This window comes from Salmo salar, chromosome 04, assembly GCF_965601325.2.
Source record: "Salmo salar chromosome 04, fSalSal1, whole genome shotgun sequence".
Lineage (NCBI taxonomy): Eukaryota > Metazoa > Chordata > Actinopteri > Salmoniformes > Salmonidae > Salmo > Salmo salar.
The window spans coordinates 44,614,118-44,636,010 of record NC_138294.1 but is presented as its reverse complement, the minus strand read 5'-3'; the positions used below and the strand labels follow the sequence as shown (position 1 = coordinate 44,636,010).

Genomic DNA, 21,893 nt, shown 5'->3' with positions numbered 1-21,893 from the left:
ATGAAATGGTTCATTGGATCAGTCTAAAACTTTGCACATACACTGATGCCATCTAGTGGCCAAAATATAAATTGCACCTGGGCTGGAATAATACATTATGGCCTTTCTCTTGCATTTCAAAGATAATGGTACAAAAAGAAATACAAAATAACGTTTTTTTTCTTCTTTGTATTATCTTTTACCAGATCTATTGTGTTATATTCTACTACATTCCTTTCACATTTCCATAAACTGCAAAGTGTTTATTTTCAAATGGTACCAAGAAGTCGCTCTGGATAAGAGCGTCTGCTAAATGACTTAAATGTAAATGTAATATGCATACCTTGCTTCAGGGCCAGAGCGACAGGCAGTTAGAGTTGCGTATGTCATTTTAGGCAAAACATTTTAAAAAAGGGGCTAATCCTTAAGATGTTCACTTTATGTACAATACAAGATGTTTACACACAGACGGCTTTTAGGGAGATACTTGTGAAGAAGAGTAGAAGAGTAGTCAGCAGTTAAAGTGTAAAGTTTTCTGTGTCTGTAGGCCTACTCTGTCTGGGGTGGAAAGGTAGGCCTAACTTTTGAAAGTGCCATGCTCAGATTCCTAATGACGCCTCAGATTTTATTATTTGCAAACAGTGTCAGTTTCATTGCGAACAAGACACACTGATTTGGCATTGGACAACTATGATAAGATGAATACATAGGCCCATCTCTCTGTCCATTCTTAGCCTATAATTCCGGTAATGTCTGTGGTATTACAAAAGATTCCGCTAATATGTAAAATTATGTAGCATTGCATGAAAAGTTTATAAAAGGCCATTTTTTCTCGGACCTGCAAACACGATGATAGTCCACGGTGGTCTGTGAAACCACAACCTTCTGGCCCACAGCCCAGTGCAATAACAAAATTGCTGCGTTGCCATGTAATGCTGACAGGATGGAGAACAATTTATAAAACTGCATATATAAGGTTCTGTCTAAAGGGTAGACAGTAGTGTTCTCAGCTATCCACTTTGTTTTAATTATTGTTTTGGTTATAGGGGAGGGTCACTTAGCGCAACCCCTGTCAATTGAAAAGGCAGGAAAACAAACGAAAGCGGTTACATCTCTCATAAAAATGGAATAGAAATGAAATAACTGAATAATTACAGTATATTGAAGCATTAGCACTTCTAAATCGGCTACCATAACTTCAAGGACTTTTCAAGGACCAAATAGCCTTGAAGAGGAAATGTCTGATTTTCAAGGTAGCCTATAAAGTACCACTGTATGAGTCATAATACCCATTAAGTCTAGCGGTTAAACAGGGAAATGTTTCTAATCGTTTTTCCCATAGAGGAGTTTAGAAACACTTAAAATAAGGGCTGTGTTTCGTGTAGGCGTACCCTGACGTGATGTTTTGATAACCGTGTAAATCACTCTCAGACAAGGTGACTTTTTTTTATCAACACTCGTTTTTTACTCTCGAGCCAGCCTGTCAAACTAACAATTACTTTACTATCTATTTAAATATCTCCTTCTAGACCATAACAGATACCTTATCCATTACAAGTTTGAGTTTAAAAAAACAGCTGCAAGAACCAGAGTCAACAGGTTTGTCATTCCAGTTAATATTGTCTGCAGGTGTGTTATCTTGCATCTACCATATGACGTAGAGCAATTTTGCAATTTCCTTTTAAGGTCAGAGTATACAACCACACTGAACAAAAATGTAAATGCAACATGTGAATATTGTCTGCAGGTTTGCTATCTTGTATCTGCCGGTCTCAGGTTGCACAATGTAACCCCAGAGCACAATGTTAAGAAAGTAGAACAAATGGCATGTAACTCAATAGCAGCTCAAGATAATAAGACATCTACTGTCATTTTGAGCATTGCAAGAGATATACACTGAACACAAATATAAACGCAACGTAATGTAAAGTGTTGGTCCCATGTTTCATGAGCTAAAATAAAAGATCTAAGAAATGTTCCACACGCACAAAAGCTTATTTCGCTCAAATGTTGTGCACTAATGTATTTACATCCCTGTTACTGAGCATTTCTCCTTTGACAAGATAATCCAGCCACCTGGCAGGTGTGGTATATCAAGAAGCTGATTATTAAACAGCATGATCATTACACAGGTACACCTTGTACTGGGGACAATAAAAGGCCACTCTAAAATGTGCAGTTTTGTCACACAACACAATGCCACAGTTGTCTCAAGTTTTGAGGGAGCGTGCAATTAGCATGCTGACTGCAGGAATGTCCACCAGAGCTGTTGCCAGAGAATTGAATGTTAATTTCTCTACCATAAGCTGCCTCCAACGTCGTTTGAGAGAAGTTGGTACGTCCAACCGGCCTCACAGACCAGGTGTCACCACGCCAGCCCAGGACCTCCACATCTGGCTTCTTCACCTGCGGGATCATCTGAGACCAGCCACCCGGACAGCTGATGAAACTGAGGAGTGTTTCTGTCTGTAATAAAGCCCTTTTGTGGGGAAAACTTGGTTGGGCCTGGCTCCCCAGTCCAACCGGCCTCACAACCGCAGACCACGTGTATGGCGTCGAAAGGGCGAGCGGTTTGCTGTTATGTACAGAGTGCCCCATGGTGGCGGTTCGGTTATGGTATGGGCAGGCATAAGCTACGGACAATGAACACAATTGCATTTGATCAACGGCAATTTAAATGCACAGAGATACCATGACGAGATCCTGAGGCCCACTGTGGTGCCATTTGTCTGCCGCCATCACCCCATGTTTCAGCATGATAATGCACGGCCTCATGTCGCAAGGATCTGTACACAATTCCTGGAAGCTGAAAATGTCCCAGTTCTTTCATGGCCTGCATACTTACCAGACATGTCACCCATTGAGCATGTTTGGGATGCTCTGGATCGACACGTATGACAACGTGTTCCAGTTTCCACCAATATCCAGCAACTTCGCACAACCATTGAAGAGGAGTGGGACAACATTCCACAGGCCACAATCAACAGCCTGATCAACTCTGTACAAAGGAGATGTGTCGCGCTGCATGAGGCCGATGGTGGTCACACCAGATATTGACTGGTTTTCTGATCCTCGCCTCTACCTTTTCTTTTAAGGTATCTGTGACCAACAGATGCATATCTGTATTCCCAGTCATGTCAAACCCATAGATTAGGGCCTAATGAATGTATTTCAATCGACTTATTTCCTTATATGAACTGTAACTCAGTAAAACCTTTGAAATTGTTGCATGTTGCCTTTGTATTTTTTGTTCAGTGTAATATTGAGTCGGATACCCAGATGCTCCAAGGGACCACTCTGCTGGTACCATGCCTCCTCCCTATAGTGGGGATGGCAGCTCTGAGAGGCTCGCGTTACAATAATAGCACTCTATCACTGTGTGTGGGTGGGACAGAGAGCGAGAGGGAGAGAGCACGCACACAACATACCGTATGCACCTGCTGTGACGCTCTGACTCTCACATTATTATTGTTGAGAGATTGTACTAGTAAAGAGTGCGTCTTTAACGAGAGGCGTAGCTATTCTCTTGTGCTCCCTGGAGGGCAAGTTCCGCTTCCTGCTAATAAAAACATCGCACTTGTGAGCATATCACATCAATTGTGGACTGCAGAACAGAAAAGCGTGAAATGCCAGCAAGAAGGCATGGAATTATGTGGATATGAAAGCGCAATTTGAAGCTTCGGGGTATGATGAAAATATCTGTATGCACAAGTCAGGAAGCTGAATGACAGAAGGTATTTTCTTCCACATCCAAAACACCTCCAGTATGTCGGAGAGAGGGGGTTTCCCACGGACTGGGGGCACACCATCTCCACATATGCAGCCGTACAAGACCGTCACGATCGTCCCGAACCGTCCGGTTCAAATGAACCTGTATGCGACCTGGGAAATTGATCGCTCATCTCCAAGCTGTGTGCCCAGGTATGGCCGCCTAAACACCATGGCTGGTTCTGACAGTTGAGGTTTCCAGTATGGATCAGATCACGTATAGGTTATCGGATTCTGTGGTTGGATGTAGGCTTAGGAATGATATTGATATCAGTGGGTGGAAGTCAAATGTTTTTCCCTCAAGAGAAGTTATGTAGGCGGGTTGAATACAAGTTTTTACAAATGTATGAGTTAATGAAAATAACATTTAATATGATTAAAGTTGAAGTAAATAGCATACTTCTGTATTTGCCTTTGAATAATACACATTTCGCACTGCTGCAAGTTACTGTAAATATGACAGCAGTTTTTGTTTTGACCATCAGGTCAGGTCAGGTCAGGCAACTGTAAATGAATTGTCAGTTATTAAGTTACAGTGTGCTATTCACGTAGATGCATTTAGCCTGCAGTGATAGATTATTGCTGATGGTAGTGAAGGTTAGGGAGTGTCTTTTAAAGGGGCAATATGCAGTTCAAACAATAAGATTCCCATTTTAAAAGGAAGAGCTCATTCAACTCTACAATGAAAAACTATATTTGAAGGACCATGGTTATGAAGAAAGAGCATCATGAAGTGCAAGATCATGACTGACCAGGATGTAACGCCTCCAAATCAACATATCCCTGAGCAGTTGGGGACATAGACAGGGTGCCATAGACAGCTGCTCCTAAACCCCACAGGAAAACAACATGATGTCAGAATAAATAATAGTCCAGCACAGTGTACACTTAGATGCAAGAGATTGGCTAACACTTTTATGCCGATATACATACGCCTACGGACCGTTGCTAATCAGGGAATACTCCTCCATTATTACTAACAATGTTAAATTTGAACAATATTCAAAAATGTTTCTGATACTGCTTTTTGTCTAACTCTGAATTGTTAGGTGTTCGGTGTAGGCTAGCAATAGATAAGAGGGGGCGGGAGTGGGGTTGCGTGTGGATTCTAGAAGGACCCCTGAATAAGGTAAAGGCTGCTTGCGGGGGTGCTCTCTCTGGCAGGGAAAATGGAGAGAGGACGTGGGTGGATTTGAAGAAGACTTGGTTGAAAGTGATTTGTTCCTCTTAAAGTGGTCCACACACTGTATGGTGAGCTCTGAAAATAGTATGTTGACAAAAGAATCCAAGGTGTACCTTGGATGTCAATTGGATGTATTTCAAGGCCTACCTTCAAACTCAGTGCCTTTTTGCTTGACATCATGGGAAAATAAAAAATCAAATCAGCCAAGACCTCAGGGGAAAAAAATTGTAGACCTCCACAAGTCTGGTTCATCCTTTGGAGCAATTTCCAAACACCTGAAGGTACTACTTTTATCTTTACAAACAATAGTACGCAAGTATAAACACCATGGGACCACGCAGCCGTCATACCGCTCAGGAAGGAGACGCGTTCTGTGTCCTAGAGATGAATGTACTTTGGTGCGAAAAGTGCAAATCAATCCCAGAACAACAGCAAAGGACCTTGTGAAGATGCTGGAGGAAACAGGTACAAAAGTATCTATATCCACAGTAAAACGAGTTCTATATCGACATTACCTGAAAGGCCGCTCAGCAAGGAAGAAGCCACTGCTCCAAAACCGCCATTAAAAAAGCCAGACTACGGTTTGCAACTGCACATGGGGACAAAGATCGTACTTTTTGGAGAAATGTCCTCTGGTCTGATGAAACAAAAATGGAACTGTTTGTTACCATCGTTATGTTTGGAGGGAAAATGGGGACGCTTGCAAGCCGAAGAACACCATTCCAACCATGAAGCACGGGGGTGGCAGCATCATGTTGTGGGGGTGCTTTGCTGCAGGAGGGACTGGTGCAAAAAATACAAAATAGATGGCATCATGTAGAAGGAAAATAATGTGGAAATATTGAAGCAACATCTCAAGACATCAGTCAGGAAGTTAAAGCTTGGTCGCAAATGGGTCTTCCAAATGGACAATGACCCCAAGCATGCTTCCAAAGTGCTGGCAAAATGGCTTAAGGACAACAAAGTCAAGGTATTGGAGTGGCCACCACAAAGCCATGACCTCAATCCTATCGAACATTTGTGGGCAGAACTGAAAAAGCGTGTGCGAGCAAGGAGGCCTACAAACCTGACTCAGTTACACCAGCTCTGTCAGGAGGAATGGGCCAAAATTCAATCAACTTATTGTGGGAAGCTTGTGAAAGGCTACACAAAATGCTTGTCCCAAGTTAAACAATTTAAAGGCAATGCTACCAACTACTAATTGAGTGTATGTAAACTTCTGACCCACTGGGAATGTGATGAAAGAAATAGAACATTCCCTACTATTATTCTGACATTTCACATTCTTAAAATAAAGTGGTGATCCTAACTGACCTAAGACAGGGAATTTTTACTCAGATTAAATGTCAGGAATTGTGAAAAACTGAGTTTAAATGTATTGGTCTAAGGTGTATGTAAACTTCTGACTAACTGTTTATATGCAGTGCATTCGGAAACTATTCAGACCCGTTGACTTTTTCCACATTTTGTTTCATTACTGCCTTATTCCAAAATTGATTCAATCGTTTTTTTCCCTCATCAATCTACACACAATACCCCATAAAGAAAAAGCAAAAACAGGTTTTTAGACATTTTTGCAAATGTATAAAACTTTTTTTTTACTGAAATATAACATTTACATAGGTATTCAGACCTGTTATTCAGTACTTTGTTGAAGCACCTTTGGCAGCAATTACAGCCCTGAGTCTTCTTGAGAATGACGCTACAAGCTTGGCACAACTGTATTTGGGGAGTTTCTCCCATTCTTCTCTGCAGATCCTCTCAAGCTCTGTCAGGTTAGATGGGGAGCGTTGGTGCACAGCATTTTTCAGGTCTCTCCAGAGATGTTCGATCGGGTTCAAGTCTGGGCTCTGGCTGGGCTACTCAAGGACATTCAGAGACTTGTCCCGAAGCCACTCCTGCGTTGTCTTGGTTGTGTGATAAGGGTCGTTGTCCTGTTGGAAGGCAAACATTTTCCCCCAGTCCTGAGGGCTCTGGAGGAGGTTTTCATCAAGGATCTCTCTGTACTTTGCTCCGTTCATCTTTCCCTCGATCCAGACTAGACTCCCGGTCCTGCCGCTGAAAAACATCCCCACGGCATGATGCTGCCACCACCATGCTTCATCTTAGGGATGGTGCCAGGTTTCCTCCATATGTGACACTTGGCATTCAGGCCAAAGAGTTCTATCTTGGTTTCATCAGACCAGAGAATATTGTTTCTCATTGTCTGAGAGTCTTTAGGTACCTTTTGGCAAACTCCAAGCGGGCTGTCTTGTGCCTTTTACTGAGGAGTGGCTTCCGTCTGGCCACTCTACCATAAAGGCCTGATTGGTGGAGTGCTGCAGAGATTGTCCTTCTGGAAGGTTCTCCCATCTCCACAGAGGAAATCTGGAGCTCTGTCAGAGTGACCATCGGGTTCTTGCTCACCTCCCTGACCAAGGCCCTTCTCCCTAGATTGCTCAGTTTGGCCAGGCAACCAGCTCTAGAAAGAGTCTTGGTGGTTCCAAACGTCTTCCATTTAAAAATGATGCAGGCCACTTTGTTCTTGGGGACCTTCAATGCTGCAGAAATGTTTTGGTACCCTTCCCCAGATCTGTGCCTCGACACAATCCTGTGTTGGAGCTCTACAGATAATTCCTTTGTACTCATGGCTTGGTTTTTGCTCTGACATGCACTGTAAACTGTGGGACCATATATATACAGGTGTGTGCCTTTCCAAATCATGTCCAATCAATTTGATTGACCACAGGTAGACTCCAATCAAGTTGTAGAAACATCTCAAGGATGATCAATGGAAACAGGATGCACCTGAGCTCAATTTCGAGTCTCATATTTATGTAAATAAGGTATTTATGTTTTTTATTTTTAATACATTTCCAAAAACCTGTTTTTGCTTTCTCATTATGGGGTATTGTGTGTAGATTGATGAAGGACAAAAAATTATTCAATCCATTTTAGAATAAGGCTGTAACGTAACAAAATGTGGAAAAACTCAAGGGGTCTGAATACTTTCCGAATGCACTGTATAGTGTACACCCCTTCAAATGAGTGGATTCAGCTATTTCAGCCACACCCATTGCTGACAGGTGTATAAAATCGAGCACACATCCATGCAATCTCCATAGACAAACATTGGCAGTAGAATGGCCTGACTTTCAACGTGGCACCGTCATAGGATGCCACCTTTCCGACAAGTCAGTTTGTAACATTTTTGCCCTGCTAGAGCTGCCCGCTCAACTGTAAGTGCTGTTATTGTGAAGTGGAAATGTCTAGGGGCAACAACAGCTCAGCCGCGAAGTGGTAGGCTACACATGCTCACAGAATGGGATCGCTGAAGTGCGTAGCGCGGTACAATCATCTGTCCTCGGTTGCAACACTCACTGCCGAGTTCCAAACTGCCTCTGGAAGCAACGTCAGCACGAGAACTGTTCGTCGGGAGCTTCATGAAATGGGTTTCCATGTCCGAGCAGCCGCACACAAGCCTAAGATCACCATGCTCAATGCCAAGCGTCGGCTGGAGTGGTGTAAAGTTGGGTATGGACTCTGGTGCAGTGGAAACGCTGTATCTGGAGTGATGAATCATGCTTCACAGACAAATCGGTGTTTGGCGGATGCCAGGAGAACGCTACCTGCCCCAATGCATAGTGTCAACTGTAAAGTTTGGTGGAGGAGGAATAATGATCTGGGGCTGTTTTTCATGGTTCGGGCTAGGCCCCTTAGTTCCAGTGAAGGGAAATCTTATCGCTACAGCATACAATGACATTCTAGACGATACTGTGCATCCAACATTGTGGCAATAGTTTGGGGAAGGCCCTTTCCAGTTTCAGCATGACAATGCCCCCGTGCTCAAAGCGAGGTCCACAGAAATGGTTTGTCAAGATCAGTGTGGACGAACCTAACTGGCAGGCACAGAGCCCTGACCTCATCGAACACCTTTGGGATGAGTTGCAACGCCGACTGCGAACCACGCCTAATCGCCCAACATCAGTGCCCGACCTCACTAAAGCTCTTGTGGCTGAATGGAAGCAAGTCCCTGCAGCAATGTTCCAACATCTAGTGGAAAGCCTTCCTAGGTGAGTGGAGGCTGTTATAACAGCAAAGGGGGGGACCAACTCCGTAATAATGCCCATGATTTTGGAATGAGATGTTCGACGAGCAGGTGTCGACATACTTTTGGTAATGTAGTGAATTTCTATTTAGCCTATAGTGCCATATCTGTTTGGCATTTGGCTTTTAGTGAATATATCAATTATTAACCATAAATCTCCTAACCCAATCAGATGTTCTCTGGTAGCTCTCTCCAGTGTGTCTCTCTCTAATGGTGAAGTGAGTGGAGAGGCCAAGGTTTGTAGTGAATTTGACATTTAATTAGGGAAGAACAGCAGATACGATTCCCTCTCCTATTACCCAATCTTTGTGACGTGAGGCAGAGTGCTGCACCTAGGACCCAAATGGAATTAAAGGTTATTCAAGATGCAATGCTGCAGTTTGTCTGGCTAAGAATCAACGATGAGACTGTAGACCTAGTTGTGTCTTTTGGAGCCCATAGTGGCTTCTACCTTGAGAGGATGACAATCTTTTAGTTTCTCCTTGAGTGTTTTGTTCTGTCTGACTAGCTCTCATCTACGCAGATAAATCCCAGCCAGCCAATCTGTCTCTGCTTTGTCCAAAAATAAAGTACTTCGAACCACGAACGTCCCGTAGGAATACATTGATCTGTGATTTATGTCTGGAGCCTAATATTCCTAAAGTGCTTTTGTTGGACACAAACCTCACCGAACGATTCCCGCTTACAATTTGCATTACAAATCTAGGGTGATACTCTTACCACTCTCAGCCAACATTTTTAAAAGCTTTGTCATTGTCAAGGACTAGACTGACACTTTCTCATGTTGTTGGTATCTATTCACTGAATTCACAGACTAAACAGAGAAATATGAATATCCCATTTTCTCTCCTTAAACCCAGGCTCTTCACAGTTACTCTGAAGAAGCTGGTGATGCTTCAGGAGCTGGACAGAGACCTAACCTCTGTTGTCATCGCAGTCAAACTCCAGGTGACGCTCTTCACACACACACCGCCGTCCCTTCGACAAAGTGCACAGACAGTGCCTTGCAAAAGTATTCATCCCCTTTGGCGTTTTTCCTATTTTGCATTACAACCTGTAATTTAAATTGATTTTTATTTGGATTTCATGTAGTGGACATACACAAAATAGTCCAAATTGGTGAAGTAAAATGAAAAAAATAACTTGTTTAAAAGAATTCAAAAAAAAAAAAGAAGGAAAATGGTGCATGCATATGTATTCACCCCGTTTGCTGTGAAGCCCCTAAATCAGATCTGGTGCAACCAATTACCTTCAGAAGTCACATAATTAGTTAGATTGCACACAGGTGGACTTTATTTAAGTGTCACATGATCTGTCACATGATCTCATTATCTACACCTATTCTGAAAGGCCCCAGAGTCTGTAGCACCCCCAAGCAAGCGGCACCCCCAAGCAAGCGGCACCCCCAAGCAAGCGGCACCCCCAAGCAAGTGGCACCATGAAGACCAAAGAGCTCTCCAAATAGGCCAGGGACAAAGTTGTGTAGGGACTGGGAAACTGGTCAGAATTGAAGGAATGATGGATGGCGCTAAATACAGGGAAATTCTTGAGGGGAAACCTCTTTCAGACTTCCAGAGATTTGAGGCTGGGACGGAGGTTCACCTTCCAGCAGGACAATGACCCTAAGCACACTGCTAAAGCAACACTTGAGTGGTTTAAGGGGAAATATTTAAATGTCTTGGAATGGCCTAGTCAATGCCCAGACCTCAATCCAATTGAGAATCTGTGGTATGACTTAAAGAATACTGTACACCAGCGGAACCCATCCAACTTGAAGGAGCTGGAGCAGTTTTGCCTTGAATAATGGGTAAAAATCCCAGTGTCTAGATGTGCCAAGCTTATAGAGACATACCCCAAGAGACTTGCAGCTGTAATTGTTGCAAAAGGTGGCTCTACAAAGTATTGACTTTGGGGGGGTGAATAGTTATGCACGCTCAAGTTTTCTGTTTTTTATTCTCATTTCTTGTTTATTTCACAATAACGCGTTGTGTTGTGCATAAGAACAGCCCTTAGCTGTGGAATATTGGCCATATACCACACCCCTTTGTGCCTTATTGCTTAAATACACCAGTGACTTATGAGAACCTTTTTTATCTTTAATCCATGGATAATATATGCAGGAGATGTATTGTAACGTGTTTGGAATATCTTCTTAGGGATCAAAGCGCATTTTGCGGTCAAATGAAATCCTGTTGTCATCGCCTGGACTTACCGAGACCGATCTTCAGCTAACGTTCTCCTTGCAAGTGAGTTACCATGGGGTGTTTGCACAGACAGTTATGTGTATGCAAATGAATTGTGGACGAGAGTCAGAGACTTAAAAAAAAAGTCCCAGAGATTCTATTTTCAGTGCATGTCTGATTCTGTCAACCTCGCCATCTCTCATCTTTACTTCCTCCAGTATCCACATTTTCTGAAGCGAGATGCCAACAGACTGCAGATCATGCTGCAGAGGAGGAAGAGGTACAAGAACCGCACCATCCTGGGCTATAAGACACTGGCACTGGGCCTTATCAACATGGCAGAGGTAAGAGGGCAACACCTCAGCACAGCTGTTAACTGCCATGATTACGATCATTCAGGCTTTTGTTTGTACAACACGCCATCCAGCATCTGTACTCCTGTCACTCTTTCGTCTCCTGCCCTTTCTCTCTCTCTCTCTCTCTCTCTCTCTCTCTCTTGCAATTGTCACCCCCCCAATCTCTCTTTCTCTCCCTGACCCCCCTTCCTCTCTCCTCCCCAGGTGATGCAGCACCCCAGTGAGGGAGCCCGTGTGTTGGGTCTCCACACCACGGTGAAGGACACGGCTGTGCCTGTGGCTGAGATGAGGGTCTACTCGCTCTCCAGCCAGCCCATTGACCACGAGATGTCCAAGGCCAAGATGTCTGGTAAGGGAGACACAGAGTGAAAGACAAGGGGACAGGCTCGAGGGAGATAAGGCCATGAACAAGGAATCAGAAAGTTAGAATTTTTGTATTATTTTTTTCTTTATATTCAGCCATGTGCTTATATGGGATTGTCTAAGTATCCAGAATGCCAGTGTATTGAACAGTTCAATATGTATGTGCCACACCATGGTCGGCAAATACAATCATCCATGTTCGTCTTTTGAGAGAGTCAGCCACTGCCTTGTCCATATGGCACAAGGTTTAAATAGTTTTTACATCATACTGGACTCCCCCCCCCCCACACCCATACATAACACATCTCATATCTGGCTCCCTGTAACTGACAGACCGCTCCCCTGACATTGACAACTACTCGGAGGAAGACGAGGAGAGCTATTCATCAGAGCAGGACGGGAGTGATGACCCTGCTCACAGCCAGGTAGGGGGGGGGGGGGGGGGGGGGAGGGAGCGAGCGACGCTCAGAAAGATACCACACTGCTTCAATACAAGCATTGGAGCCGGCGTACAGTAGAGTGGATGGAGGGTTTGTCCGGTTTGAGCACAAAATTGATCCTCCCTCCTTTTTTTCAGTATCTGTTTGACGAAGAGGATGACATGAGGAAGAAGAAGCACAGGCACAAACTCACCTCTGCAGCCTCCATCACCAGAGCTCATGTAAGCATCCAGTCTATTCGTCTGTCTGTCTCTGTGGCGTTGGGACTACCTGCTGCTGTTCTAGTCAACCTGTTTGATATCTACGTGTTCCTTTAACCCGGCAGCCCAACATCAAGCAGAAGTTTGTGGCCTTGTTGAAGAGGTTTAAGGTGTCTGATGAGGTGGACTTTGGCCTGGAGCACGTGTCCCAGGAGCACATCCGTGATGTGGAGGAGGACCTGGATGAGCTCTATGACAGTCTGGAGATGTACAACCCCAATGACAGCGGGCCAGAGATGGAGGAGACGGACAGCGTCCTCAGCACACCCAAACCCAAACTCAGGTCATGAGAAGTCGGACTTATCTGTAGGTAACGGAAATGTATGTTCTGACAAACATCCACCTAACAGAACTCTGGCTATCTCTTTTCTCTCTGAACGTTCAGGCCCTTCTTTGAGGGCATGTCCCAGTCCAGCTCGCAGACCGAGTTTGGCAGTCTGAACAGCAGGTGCAGTCTGCCCAGAGACACCCTGAGCCCAGTGAGTACAGTACATGGGGCTGGCTGGCCTTCTAAGTCCAGATGTCCCCTTGCACTCCCTTTTACCACTGTTTTCCTGCTGTCTGACTTTCAGCAAGGAGAGCAGCCCCCGTCAGGCAAGATGAAACGCGCTCGCTCCCGCAACTTGGACGACTCTGAGACAGACACCCTGGTGAGACCCTCTAACCTCCCCCTCCTCCCTCCCTCCCTCTCTTGTTTTCCCCTCTCTCATTGGTGGCCTCTGTATTTCAGTGTTTTGAGGCCTATGCGGTGTTAGGATGTGTTTCTGTCTGTCGGTGTGTTTAGGAGCTGACTGATCCAGAGATGTTTCTGGACACTACCCCCTGCATCACTGTCTCTGTCCCAGAGCAGCTACCCAGGACCCCAATGAGAGAACTGAGGAGCAGCAAGAGTGAGAGCCACACCAGCATGCCCTACACCACCATGCCCTCCCCCAGGTCAGTCTAACACACACACACACACACACACACAAAACCTTCCAGTGCTACATATGCGCTCCTTCACTTTCTGCCGTAGTCATATTTTCTGTGTGGGTACTGACTGTCAGTGAGTAGGTGTGTGTGTGTGTGTGTTTTCCAGGTTGGATGGCGGGCACACACCCAGGCAGAGACGTGGGACACCAATGAAGGAGAGGCGAGCGCTGTCCAAGCCACTAAGCGAACGCACCAACAGCTCTGACAGTGAAAGGTCACCGGAGCTCAGCCACACCCCACAGGTGACCCCCTCACCCTAACCAGAGCTAGTCCGTACCCACACTCGCCATGGAGCTGAGGATTTGTTTGCAGAGGGTGATCCAGAGGGGTGGTGATCCTGTTGCAAATGTGTAGCTTTAAAGTGAATAAAAATGTAGCTTTGGGGTCGAAGAGAAAATGTTGCAATTCTACACATTTTGCAGTTACTTGACAGGTTCATATGATCTCTGAGTGAGACTGACTAACAAAATCAATGGGGGGGCCCTCAGGGGATCATGGCTACTGGCCTCGATCCTTGATGTGCCCGGTCAGTAATTCAGCCATGACATATTATAACATTTATATAGCTGGCTAGACTAACTTACCTAGCAATCTGTAAAATGTGAGCTGACATGGGCTAGTTGAGTGACTGTCAGTGACTGACATCACAAGAGGAAAACTACTACCAACTACTACCAAATATTGACGTTTCACCTTGTGTGTTCTGATATTCTTACTCTCAGCAGTAAGTTGAGACCCGCAATTGACTTCTCGCTACAGCTGCATACAGGCACAGCACTGTCCTGTTGTGTTGATCGATTTCATTGCAGCATGTGTGTGTGTGTGTGTGTGTGTGTGTGTGCGCCCAGTTTTTGACAATGTATTTGACTTTGTGTCTGACGTGTGTGTGTGTGTGTGTGTGTGTGTGTGTGTGTGTGTGTGTGTGTGTGTGTGTGTGTGTGTGTGTGTGTGTGTGTGTGTGTGTGTGTGTGTGTGTGTTTTGGCAGGTGCCCAGGAAGGCTGTGTATGACCAGCTGAATCAGATCTTCTCCTCAGACACTACCCTCCCAGACAGCCTGGTCCTGGTCAACACCAGTGATTGGCAGGGACAGGTATTCTTCACTTCTATCTTCACCTCCATTATCTCACTCCTCCACTCCCCTGTGGACATATTTACTTGCGTATGTGTGTTCATCTGTGTCTATATGTTTGTGGCCTCTGGCAAACGTGTGTGCAGTATGTGTCCGAGGTTCTGCTGGCCCAAAAACAGCCATTAGTGTGTACCTGCTGTGGGGTGGAGATTCAGGCTGTCCTCACCACCCTCCTCACGCGCATCCAAAAGTTGTGAGTAGCCAATGAATCAATACTCGCTGGTTCAATGTATCGTGTGGTGATTAAGGTGACCGATGATGAGCCTGTTTTATATTGTGCTCCACTAAACTGTCCTCCTCTCCCCACAGCTGTAACTGTAACTCGTCCACACCGCCGCCGGTCAAGGTGGTGGTGGCAGGGGGACAGAGCTACCTGGGGGCCATCCTGCACTTCTTTGTCACTCAGCTGGCCAACAAAACATCTGATTGGCTCAGCCTAATCCGCTTCCTGGTGGTCCCCCTGGGTGAGAGAGAGACCGCTTCAGGTCCTGAGAGCAGTAATATATATACCATTTAACACAGTGCTTGGGTCTAAAATATCAGTATTATACAATGTGACTGCTGTAAGATGTATCCCACTGGGCACACCATGTCATTTCAACGTGGATAATTGGGTAATATTTGGTTGAGACGATGATCAATGAGATTACAACCTATATTCACCGACTCAAAAAGACATCTGAAAGTTAGTTACATTTCCAACGTGTTATCCCTATGATTTCAACCGTCTAAAAGCACAACCACATTCCAATGAAAAAAACTATGTCCGATTATTTATTTATTTAAAAAAAAAAATTGGGGGGATTGTTTAGTTGTCACACAAAGGTCCTTCTCTTCGCTTTCAACCATTTTAAAAGCACAGCAAAGTTCAAATGGGAATACAATGTCAGATATTTTGTTTGTTTATACAGGAGATAAATGTGTTACCACGGTGCTTCATGTAATAGCAGAACCAAATGACCACGCAGAACCAAATGACCACGATTTGCAGTTGAGATTACGTTAAAAGTACATGGTGCGAGTGATCAATGCCGTTTGAGATTCTGCGCAGATTTATTACAGCAATTGTGAAGATCTCCACAGACCTGCGACGACCTATATGCATGCCATCTTGAGCATGCACGTTATATGATTACATAAGAAGACATATTTACAGTCATCTCAAAATGAGGCCATGAACGTGTTACTCACTTTAAGGTTGATCGTTACGTTCGTTTGTAAGATAGGCTATTTACTGGATAACAAAAGTCCTATTGAATTGTGTTTGGTTGTCAACGCAACCCAATATCAACATTTGAAGGAGATGCATCTTCTGCTTGGATAGTTCCATCTGTGCCACGGACTTAGTCTGCCGTTAATTCCAGTTTGTCTACAAATTAATAATTGATACGTTGTATTCGCGTCTCCATCTCAACCAAAAATAACGTAGATTCCACATTACGTTGACTAATTACGTGGAAACAACCTTGATTCGACCGGTTTGTGCCCAGTGGGATAGTATGGTACATATCTAACATGGTTATGTAATGCTTATATATAAGCCTCTTCAGCTAAAGCATAAACAAAGGTTTACAAAAACACCCACTCTCCTGTTCTGATACCTCCTCCTGACAATGAGTTGCTCCAGTCATTATGTCACATGTAGCTGAAGCGCAGTACGGTGCGGCCGCTCTGCTCAGAGCTGCAGTACTGAGTGGGTTGGGTGTGTGACTCATGGTGGCTGCCTCTACTCTGCCTGCAGGCTGTCACCCCGTCGCTAAGCACCTAGCCTCCCTGGACCCTCGCTACAGCTCTGTGTTCCTGGACAATGCCTGGAGAGACCTGTTCAGTCGCCTGGAGCCCCCTCACTCTAGTAAACACCACACTTTTTTCTCTCTCTCTCTCTCTCTCTCTCTCTCTCGTCACATCGACCCACCCTTCTCCGTTTCCCACGAGCGCTAAGCACGAACAGTTCCATTTAAACTTACGAGAGCGCTATTCGTTTGTGCTATTAGCGGCAACACAGACTGAAGGACTATTTCATTTCATTAAACAATATGCTTTATTTTACAAACCAGTTCCACTGAGCTGAAAGCATTCGAGCGTGTGTCTTCGGGAACTTAATCTGCCTTGATCAGCATATTAGTGGTATTAGAGTAGAAGACGCTCTCTCTGCAAGCTGCCCCATATCTTCTTTAGTTAGGGGGTTAGTCAGTTCAGATCCGGTCAGCCTTGCGCTCCCTACAGATTGACTCAGGCTTACTGTCTGTTCCCCTTCCCTCCCAGCGGCTCCAGCTGCCGATGGCGTGGACGTGGCTGGGAGGATCAGCCAGTACATCAGCAGTGTCTCTGTCACACACCAGTTGCCTATCGCTGAGGCCATGCTCACCTGCAAGTACAAGACGTGAGTGGAGTGGCCTGCGTGGCTAATTTACACTGCGCGTACAAAACATTAAGAACACGACAGAAGGCTTATTCCCTTATTGATGTCACTTGTTAAAACCACTTCGATCCATGTAGATGAAGGGGAAGAGACAGGTTGAAGAAGGATTTTTAAGCCTTGCGAAATGGATTGTGTGTTTGTGCCATTCAGATGGTGAATGGACAAGACAAAATATTGAAGTGCCTTTGAACGGGGTATGGTAGTAGGTACCAGGCGCACCGGTTTGTCAAGAATTGCAACGCTGCTGGGTTTTTCATACTCAATATTTTCCTGTGTGTATCAAGATGGTCCACCACCCAAAGGATATCCAGCCAACTTGACAATTTGACAACTGTGGGCGGCAGTGGAGTCAACATGGGCCAGCATCCCTGTGGAACGCTTTTGACACCTTGTAGAGTCCGTGCCCTGACTAATTGAGGCTGTTCTGCGAGGGGTGCTCTTAATGTGTTCTTAATGTTTTGTACACTCAGTTTATATGACAGTTAATCAGGTATGTTTTAGGAAGACAAATATTTTATTGGCCGCTCATTATTTCCACCTTACCAGATATGACGAAGACTCTTACCAGAAATTTGTTCCCTTTGTTGGGGTAAGTAAATCAGTAATGATGGTTTTAATCAATACTAATGTTGAGGCAGTCAATTTGGCAAATAATGCCTCTATCATAATTATTGCTTCAATGTAAACCGACAGACGAGGGATATCCAAACTATTCCCAAGTACAACCCTGGAGTGTAATGCTGATTCTAGTTAACTGATCCCTGTGTGTGAAACAGGTGGTGAAAGTAGGGTTGATTGAACCAAATCCGGCGTGTTCAGGTGGGTTCATATTTCTGGAGTACCTATTGTCTGTTAATGTTTACCTTTCTCTCTCCAGTCTGTCCCTGAGCAGTGTTAAGGACCGTGTTGATTTGGGCCTACAGGTGGAGACTCTGAGGAGGCTGTTAGTGTTACCTTGGCTGTTCCCTCCACCTCCCCACCCGCCCATGGATCTCCCACAGGGATGACCAGAGAGGCTGTCACCCCACCTCCGTCTCCCTCCCTGAGTAGCGGTCTGGGGTAAGACTACCACAGTGAGAAGTTAATTCCCATCCCTGCAGTTAAACACGTTTTTGAGTACATTGTTGGGCAATAGTTGTTTTTCGTACACTGTCTACCACACTCTCTACCGCTCGCTTTCTCTCTCTCTCTCTCTCTCTCTCTCTCTCTCTCTCTCAGGAGCCCTAATATGTCCCATGGGGTGGACACCATTGGGCTGACGGTGGATTATTGGGTAGCGACATGCTCAGAGCGGAAGAAGGATGGGGAGCGGTGTGACAAGGGCTCCAAGAACACCCTGAAGAGTTCCTTCCGCTCCCTGCAGGTCAGCAGGCTGCCAGGAGGAGGCGCCACTGAGAACCAGCCCCAGGCCAACACCATGGCTATGACCGTGGTCACCAAGGAGAAGAACAAGAAAGGTGAGGAGGGCGGCTGGACTAGGGGTGGGGAGATAGTGGACTGTCCAGCACATGCAGTTTGTCAATCAACCAATTTGGGGTAGAGAATGTAATAACTAAGTAAATGTACTAACTGGAATGAGAAGTATGCTGTTAAGTGTTTTGGTTTTGAACCCCCCTCTGCGTGCTCATCTCCTCCGTATCCACAGTCTCCACCATATTCCTGGGGAAGAAGCCCAAAGAGAGGGATGTAGACTCTAAAAGCCAGGTGGTTGAGGGCATCACCAGACTCATCTGTTCTACCAAGCAGCAGCAGACCAGCCTAAAAGGTACGCCCCACTGGGCACACCACGTCATTTCAACGTGGACATGTGGGTCATATTTTGTTGAGCTGTTAATCAATGAGATTTGAACCTTTTTCTTATTCACCCACTCCAAAAAAGACAGCTAGAAGTTGAAGTTGAATTCCCAAATTGTGTTATCACTATCAATGTGTTATCAACAATCTAAAAGCACAAATGGAAATATGTCAGATATTTATTTGTTCTTCAACTTAATGAGTTGTCGCTGTGCTTCGTCTAATAGCACAACCAAATAACCTGGATCACAGTTGAGATTGCATTGATAGCACATAGTGCAAGTAACCAATGCTGTTAAGAGATGCTGTGCAGATTTATAATAGAAATGATGATCTCCACAGACCTGCGACCTTTGCATGCTGTCTTGACCATGCACGCTTTCTACGATTACAGAACACATTTATAGTTACAATAACCTCAATGTGGCCATGGATTTTTTTAAGGTTGAATAAATACTGTTACATTAGTTTCTAAGATTTTTTTATTTTTTTTACTCTATTGCTAAAGTGTTTTTGAATTGTGTTTTGGTTGTCGACACTACAAAATATCAACATTTGAAGGAGATTGTGCCATTGATTTAGTCTGGTTTTAATTCCAGTTTGTCTAATAATTTAATATGTTGAATTCACGTCTCCATCTGAACCAAAAATCTAAGTTTAAGAATAGGACTAAATCAAATCAAACTTTATTTCAAGTGCATTTAACATTTTATTTGATTTAGTCCTAAACTTAGATTTTTGGTTGAGATGGAGACATGAAGCCAACTTGTTCATTTGTAGACAACTTGAAGACTCAATTTGAAATCAACTAAAGCTTGAAGCCCTAGCTTTACAGTGGTGGAAAAAAGTATTTGATCCCCTGCTAATTTTGTACGTTTGCCCACTGATAAAGAAATGATCAGTCTATAATTTTAATGGTAGGTTTATTTGAACAGTGAGACAGAATAACAACAAAAAAATCCAGAAAAACCCGTGTCAAAAATGTTATAAAATGATTTGTCTACAAATTAATAAGTTGGCTTCACGTCTCCATTTCAACCAAAAATCTAAGTTTAGGACTAAATCAAATACAATTTTAAATGCACTTTAAATAAAGTTTAATTTGATTTAGTCCTATAAAGAATAGGACTAAATCAAGGCAAACTATTTTAAAGCTGTAGATAGATCAACTCTCCAGTAGGAGGTGCTGCCCAGGTTTGTCTATGTTAAATTGTTTACCAGGATGACAATCTTTGCGTTGAAATTTCCCCCTCAAAACAACAGTTTTTCAAATCCAATGTATTTTCCACGTAGATTCCACGTCACAATACGTTGACAAATGAATTTGAAACAATGTTGATTCAACCAGTTTGTGCCCAGTGGGACTGAATGCGATTCAGTCAGATTCAACATGGTTGTTTATTTTTAGATGTTTGTAGAGTCATGAAACTATTGGATATGTTTCAGTGTCTGTGGACGGCGTGGAGTGGACTGATGTGAAGTTCTTCCAGCTGGCTGCCCAGTGGCCCACCCATGTGAAGTACCTGCCAGTGGGGCTGTTTGGCTACAACAAGATCGCCACATAGAAACCAAGCCAGACATGGTCACTCACTCTGAGTTTCCTGGGCACCAAGGTTATTATAGTTTTGTGTTTTTATATTGTGTATTTTTATTCGTTTTTTGATTTTTGTTTGAAGTTCAGTTAGTTTTCAGACCTGATTTACTAGTTTTTATTTAGTTTGAGTTTTATAAAAACTTTTCATATTTATTTTCAGTTTTCATGTTAGGGACAGAAAGTACCAGATTTCTTCCTTGGTAGTTAGTGATTAACAAGCTAGACCTATTTGAAACCTCACTAACTCCAGGAAGCACTTACCTGCCACGTTGAGAAGCTTGAAAACACTCATTTGATTGTTGTCCAAAGTTTAGAAGATAAAACTGAACATTATTTGATGATTTTTATTTTAGTACGTTTTGGAGTCAAAGATAGTTTTAGTTTTTCAAATGGGTTTGTTAATTATTTTATTTCAGTCTACGAAATAGTTTTTTCATTTGTTTTTGTTTACTGTAATAACCTTGCTGAGCGGTCTACAATGGACACTGGACAGAAAGCCAATGATTAAGGATTATTGTTACATGACTAAGGAGAGTTGTTACATGATGACATGGATTGACAGCACTAATGGATTGAGGCCATAGATTTTAATGCTTGCCATGTTCCTATTTTCTAAGGTGGGTTCAAGCAACTAGTTTGCCTTTTTTTGAGATGCATTTCCTCGTTCATATGCTTTGGCACATTTTTATATTTGTCTTGTTTCAGTGGATTGGCAAGGTTAACTCAAGCTGTTCTTGTGGCTGTGTCGTACTTATTTTTTTTCAAGCGGTGTTATGTGAAGCAAATTTCAGTGGTCATTGATATTATTGATATAATTTCCCTCAGTGTTGTTACTCCAAGTGCATAAAAAAAATACGGAGTTAAGTCAGTTTTGTGAAAGTAATATCAATTGATTATTTTATTTAAGTGTTTTGTGGTAATTGGACCCGTTTTCGCTAAAGCCTTACTTTCTACATTCATTTAGTATTTTTCTGTGAGTTACTGTTACTTTTGCGAGTGTGTTTGTGTGAGCACGCGTGTGTGAGAACCCCCGAATGCTTTTGAATGTGTGCATAGCATGGGTTGTCATTGAAATAAACAATAAAACACTACAGAAATCTAGAATATTTGCAGACTTGTCTGCATCAAAGCTTGTGGTTGTTAAGCAAGTATTTTTATATGGTACATGTACTATATATACACACACACTTTTCACTGCAGATACACCTTTGTCCCAATGATGTGCTTAAAGACTTTTCTGTTTTGTCATTAAAGCGTAAAAGACGGAAACATACAAAGAATTTAAAAAAAGTCAATTAAATAAACTGAAGAGTATCTATAACAAAATGTAGCCGCTTGTCATATTGTGGGTGGAGGACATGG

General features: G+C 43.6%; 1 protein-coding gene across 2 annotated transcripts; it reads left to right on the top strand.

Annotated features, from left to right (window-relative positions):
- The first annotated feature begins 3,528 nt into the window (after positions 1-3,528).
- LOC106602979 (phosphofurin acidic cluster sorting protein 1) lies at positions 3,529-21,482 on the top strand. Of its 2 annotated transcripts, none has more exons than XM_014196069.3 (23): positions 3,529-3,900; positions 9,878-9,965; positions 11,174-11,263; positions 11,419-11,544; positions 11,761-11,905; positions 12,253-12,344; positions 12,497-12,580; positions 12,685-12,902; positions 13,005-13,098; positions 13,192-13,269; positions 13,404-13,555; positions 13,698-13,833; positions 14,578-14,682; positions 14,808-14,914; positions 15,031-15,185; positions 16,463-16,573; positions 16,987-17,104; positions 17,690-17,732; positions 17,920-17,962; positions 18,067-18,202; positions 18,362-18,600; positions 18,789-18,908; positions 20,384-21,482. In XM_014196069.3, the coding sequence occupies exons 1-23, from the start codon at positions 3,704-3,706 to the stop codon at positions 20,500-20,502; spliced, it is 2,796 nt and encodes a 931-aa protein (XP_014051544.2). In that variant the 5' UTR covers positions 3,529-3,703; the 3' UTR covers positions 20,503-21,482. The 2 variants fall into 2 exon arrangements, with proteins under 2 accessions (XP_014051544.2, XP_014051543.2); XM_014196068.3 differs by having other exon boundaries at positions 15,031-15,206.
- The last annotated feature ends 411 nt before the right edge of the window (positions 21,483-21,893 follow it).

What these genes read in the sequence shown, in the direction of transcription:
- LOC106602979 (XM_014196068.3), top strand. Translation starts at nt 3,704, where the DNA reads ATGACAGAAGGTATTTTCTTCCACATCCAAAACACCTCCAGTATGTCG. An exon ending in AGCTAACGTTCTCCTTGCAA is followed by an intron (nt 11,264 to 11,418) that starts GTGAGTTACCAT and finishes TACTTCCTCCAG; the next exon opens with TATCCACATTTTCTGAAGCG. An exon ending in ACCAAATCCGGCGTGTTCAG is followed by an intron (nt 17,963 to 18,066) that starts GTGGGTTCATAT and finishes TTGGGCCTACAG; the next exon opens with GTGGAGACTCTGAGGAGGCT.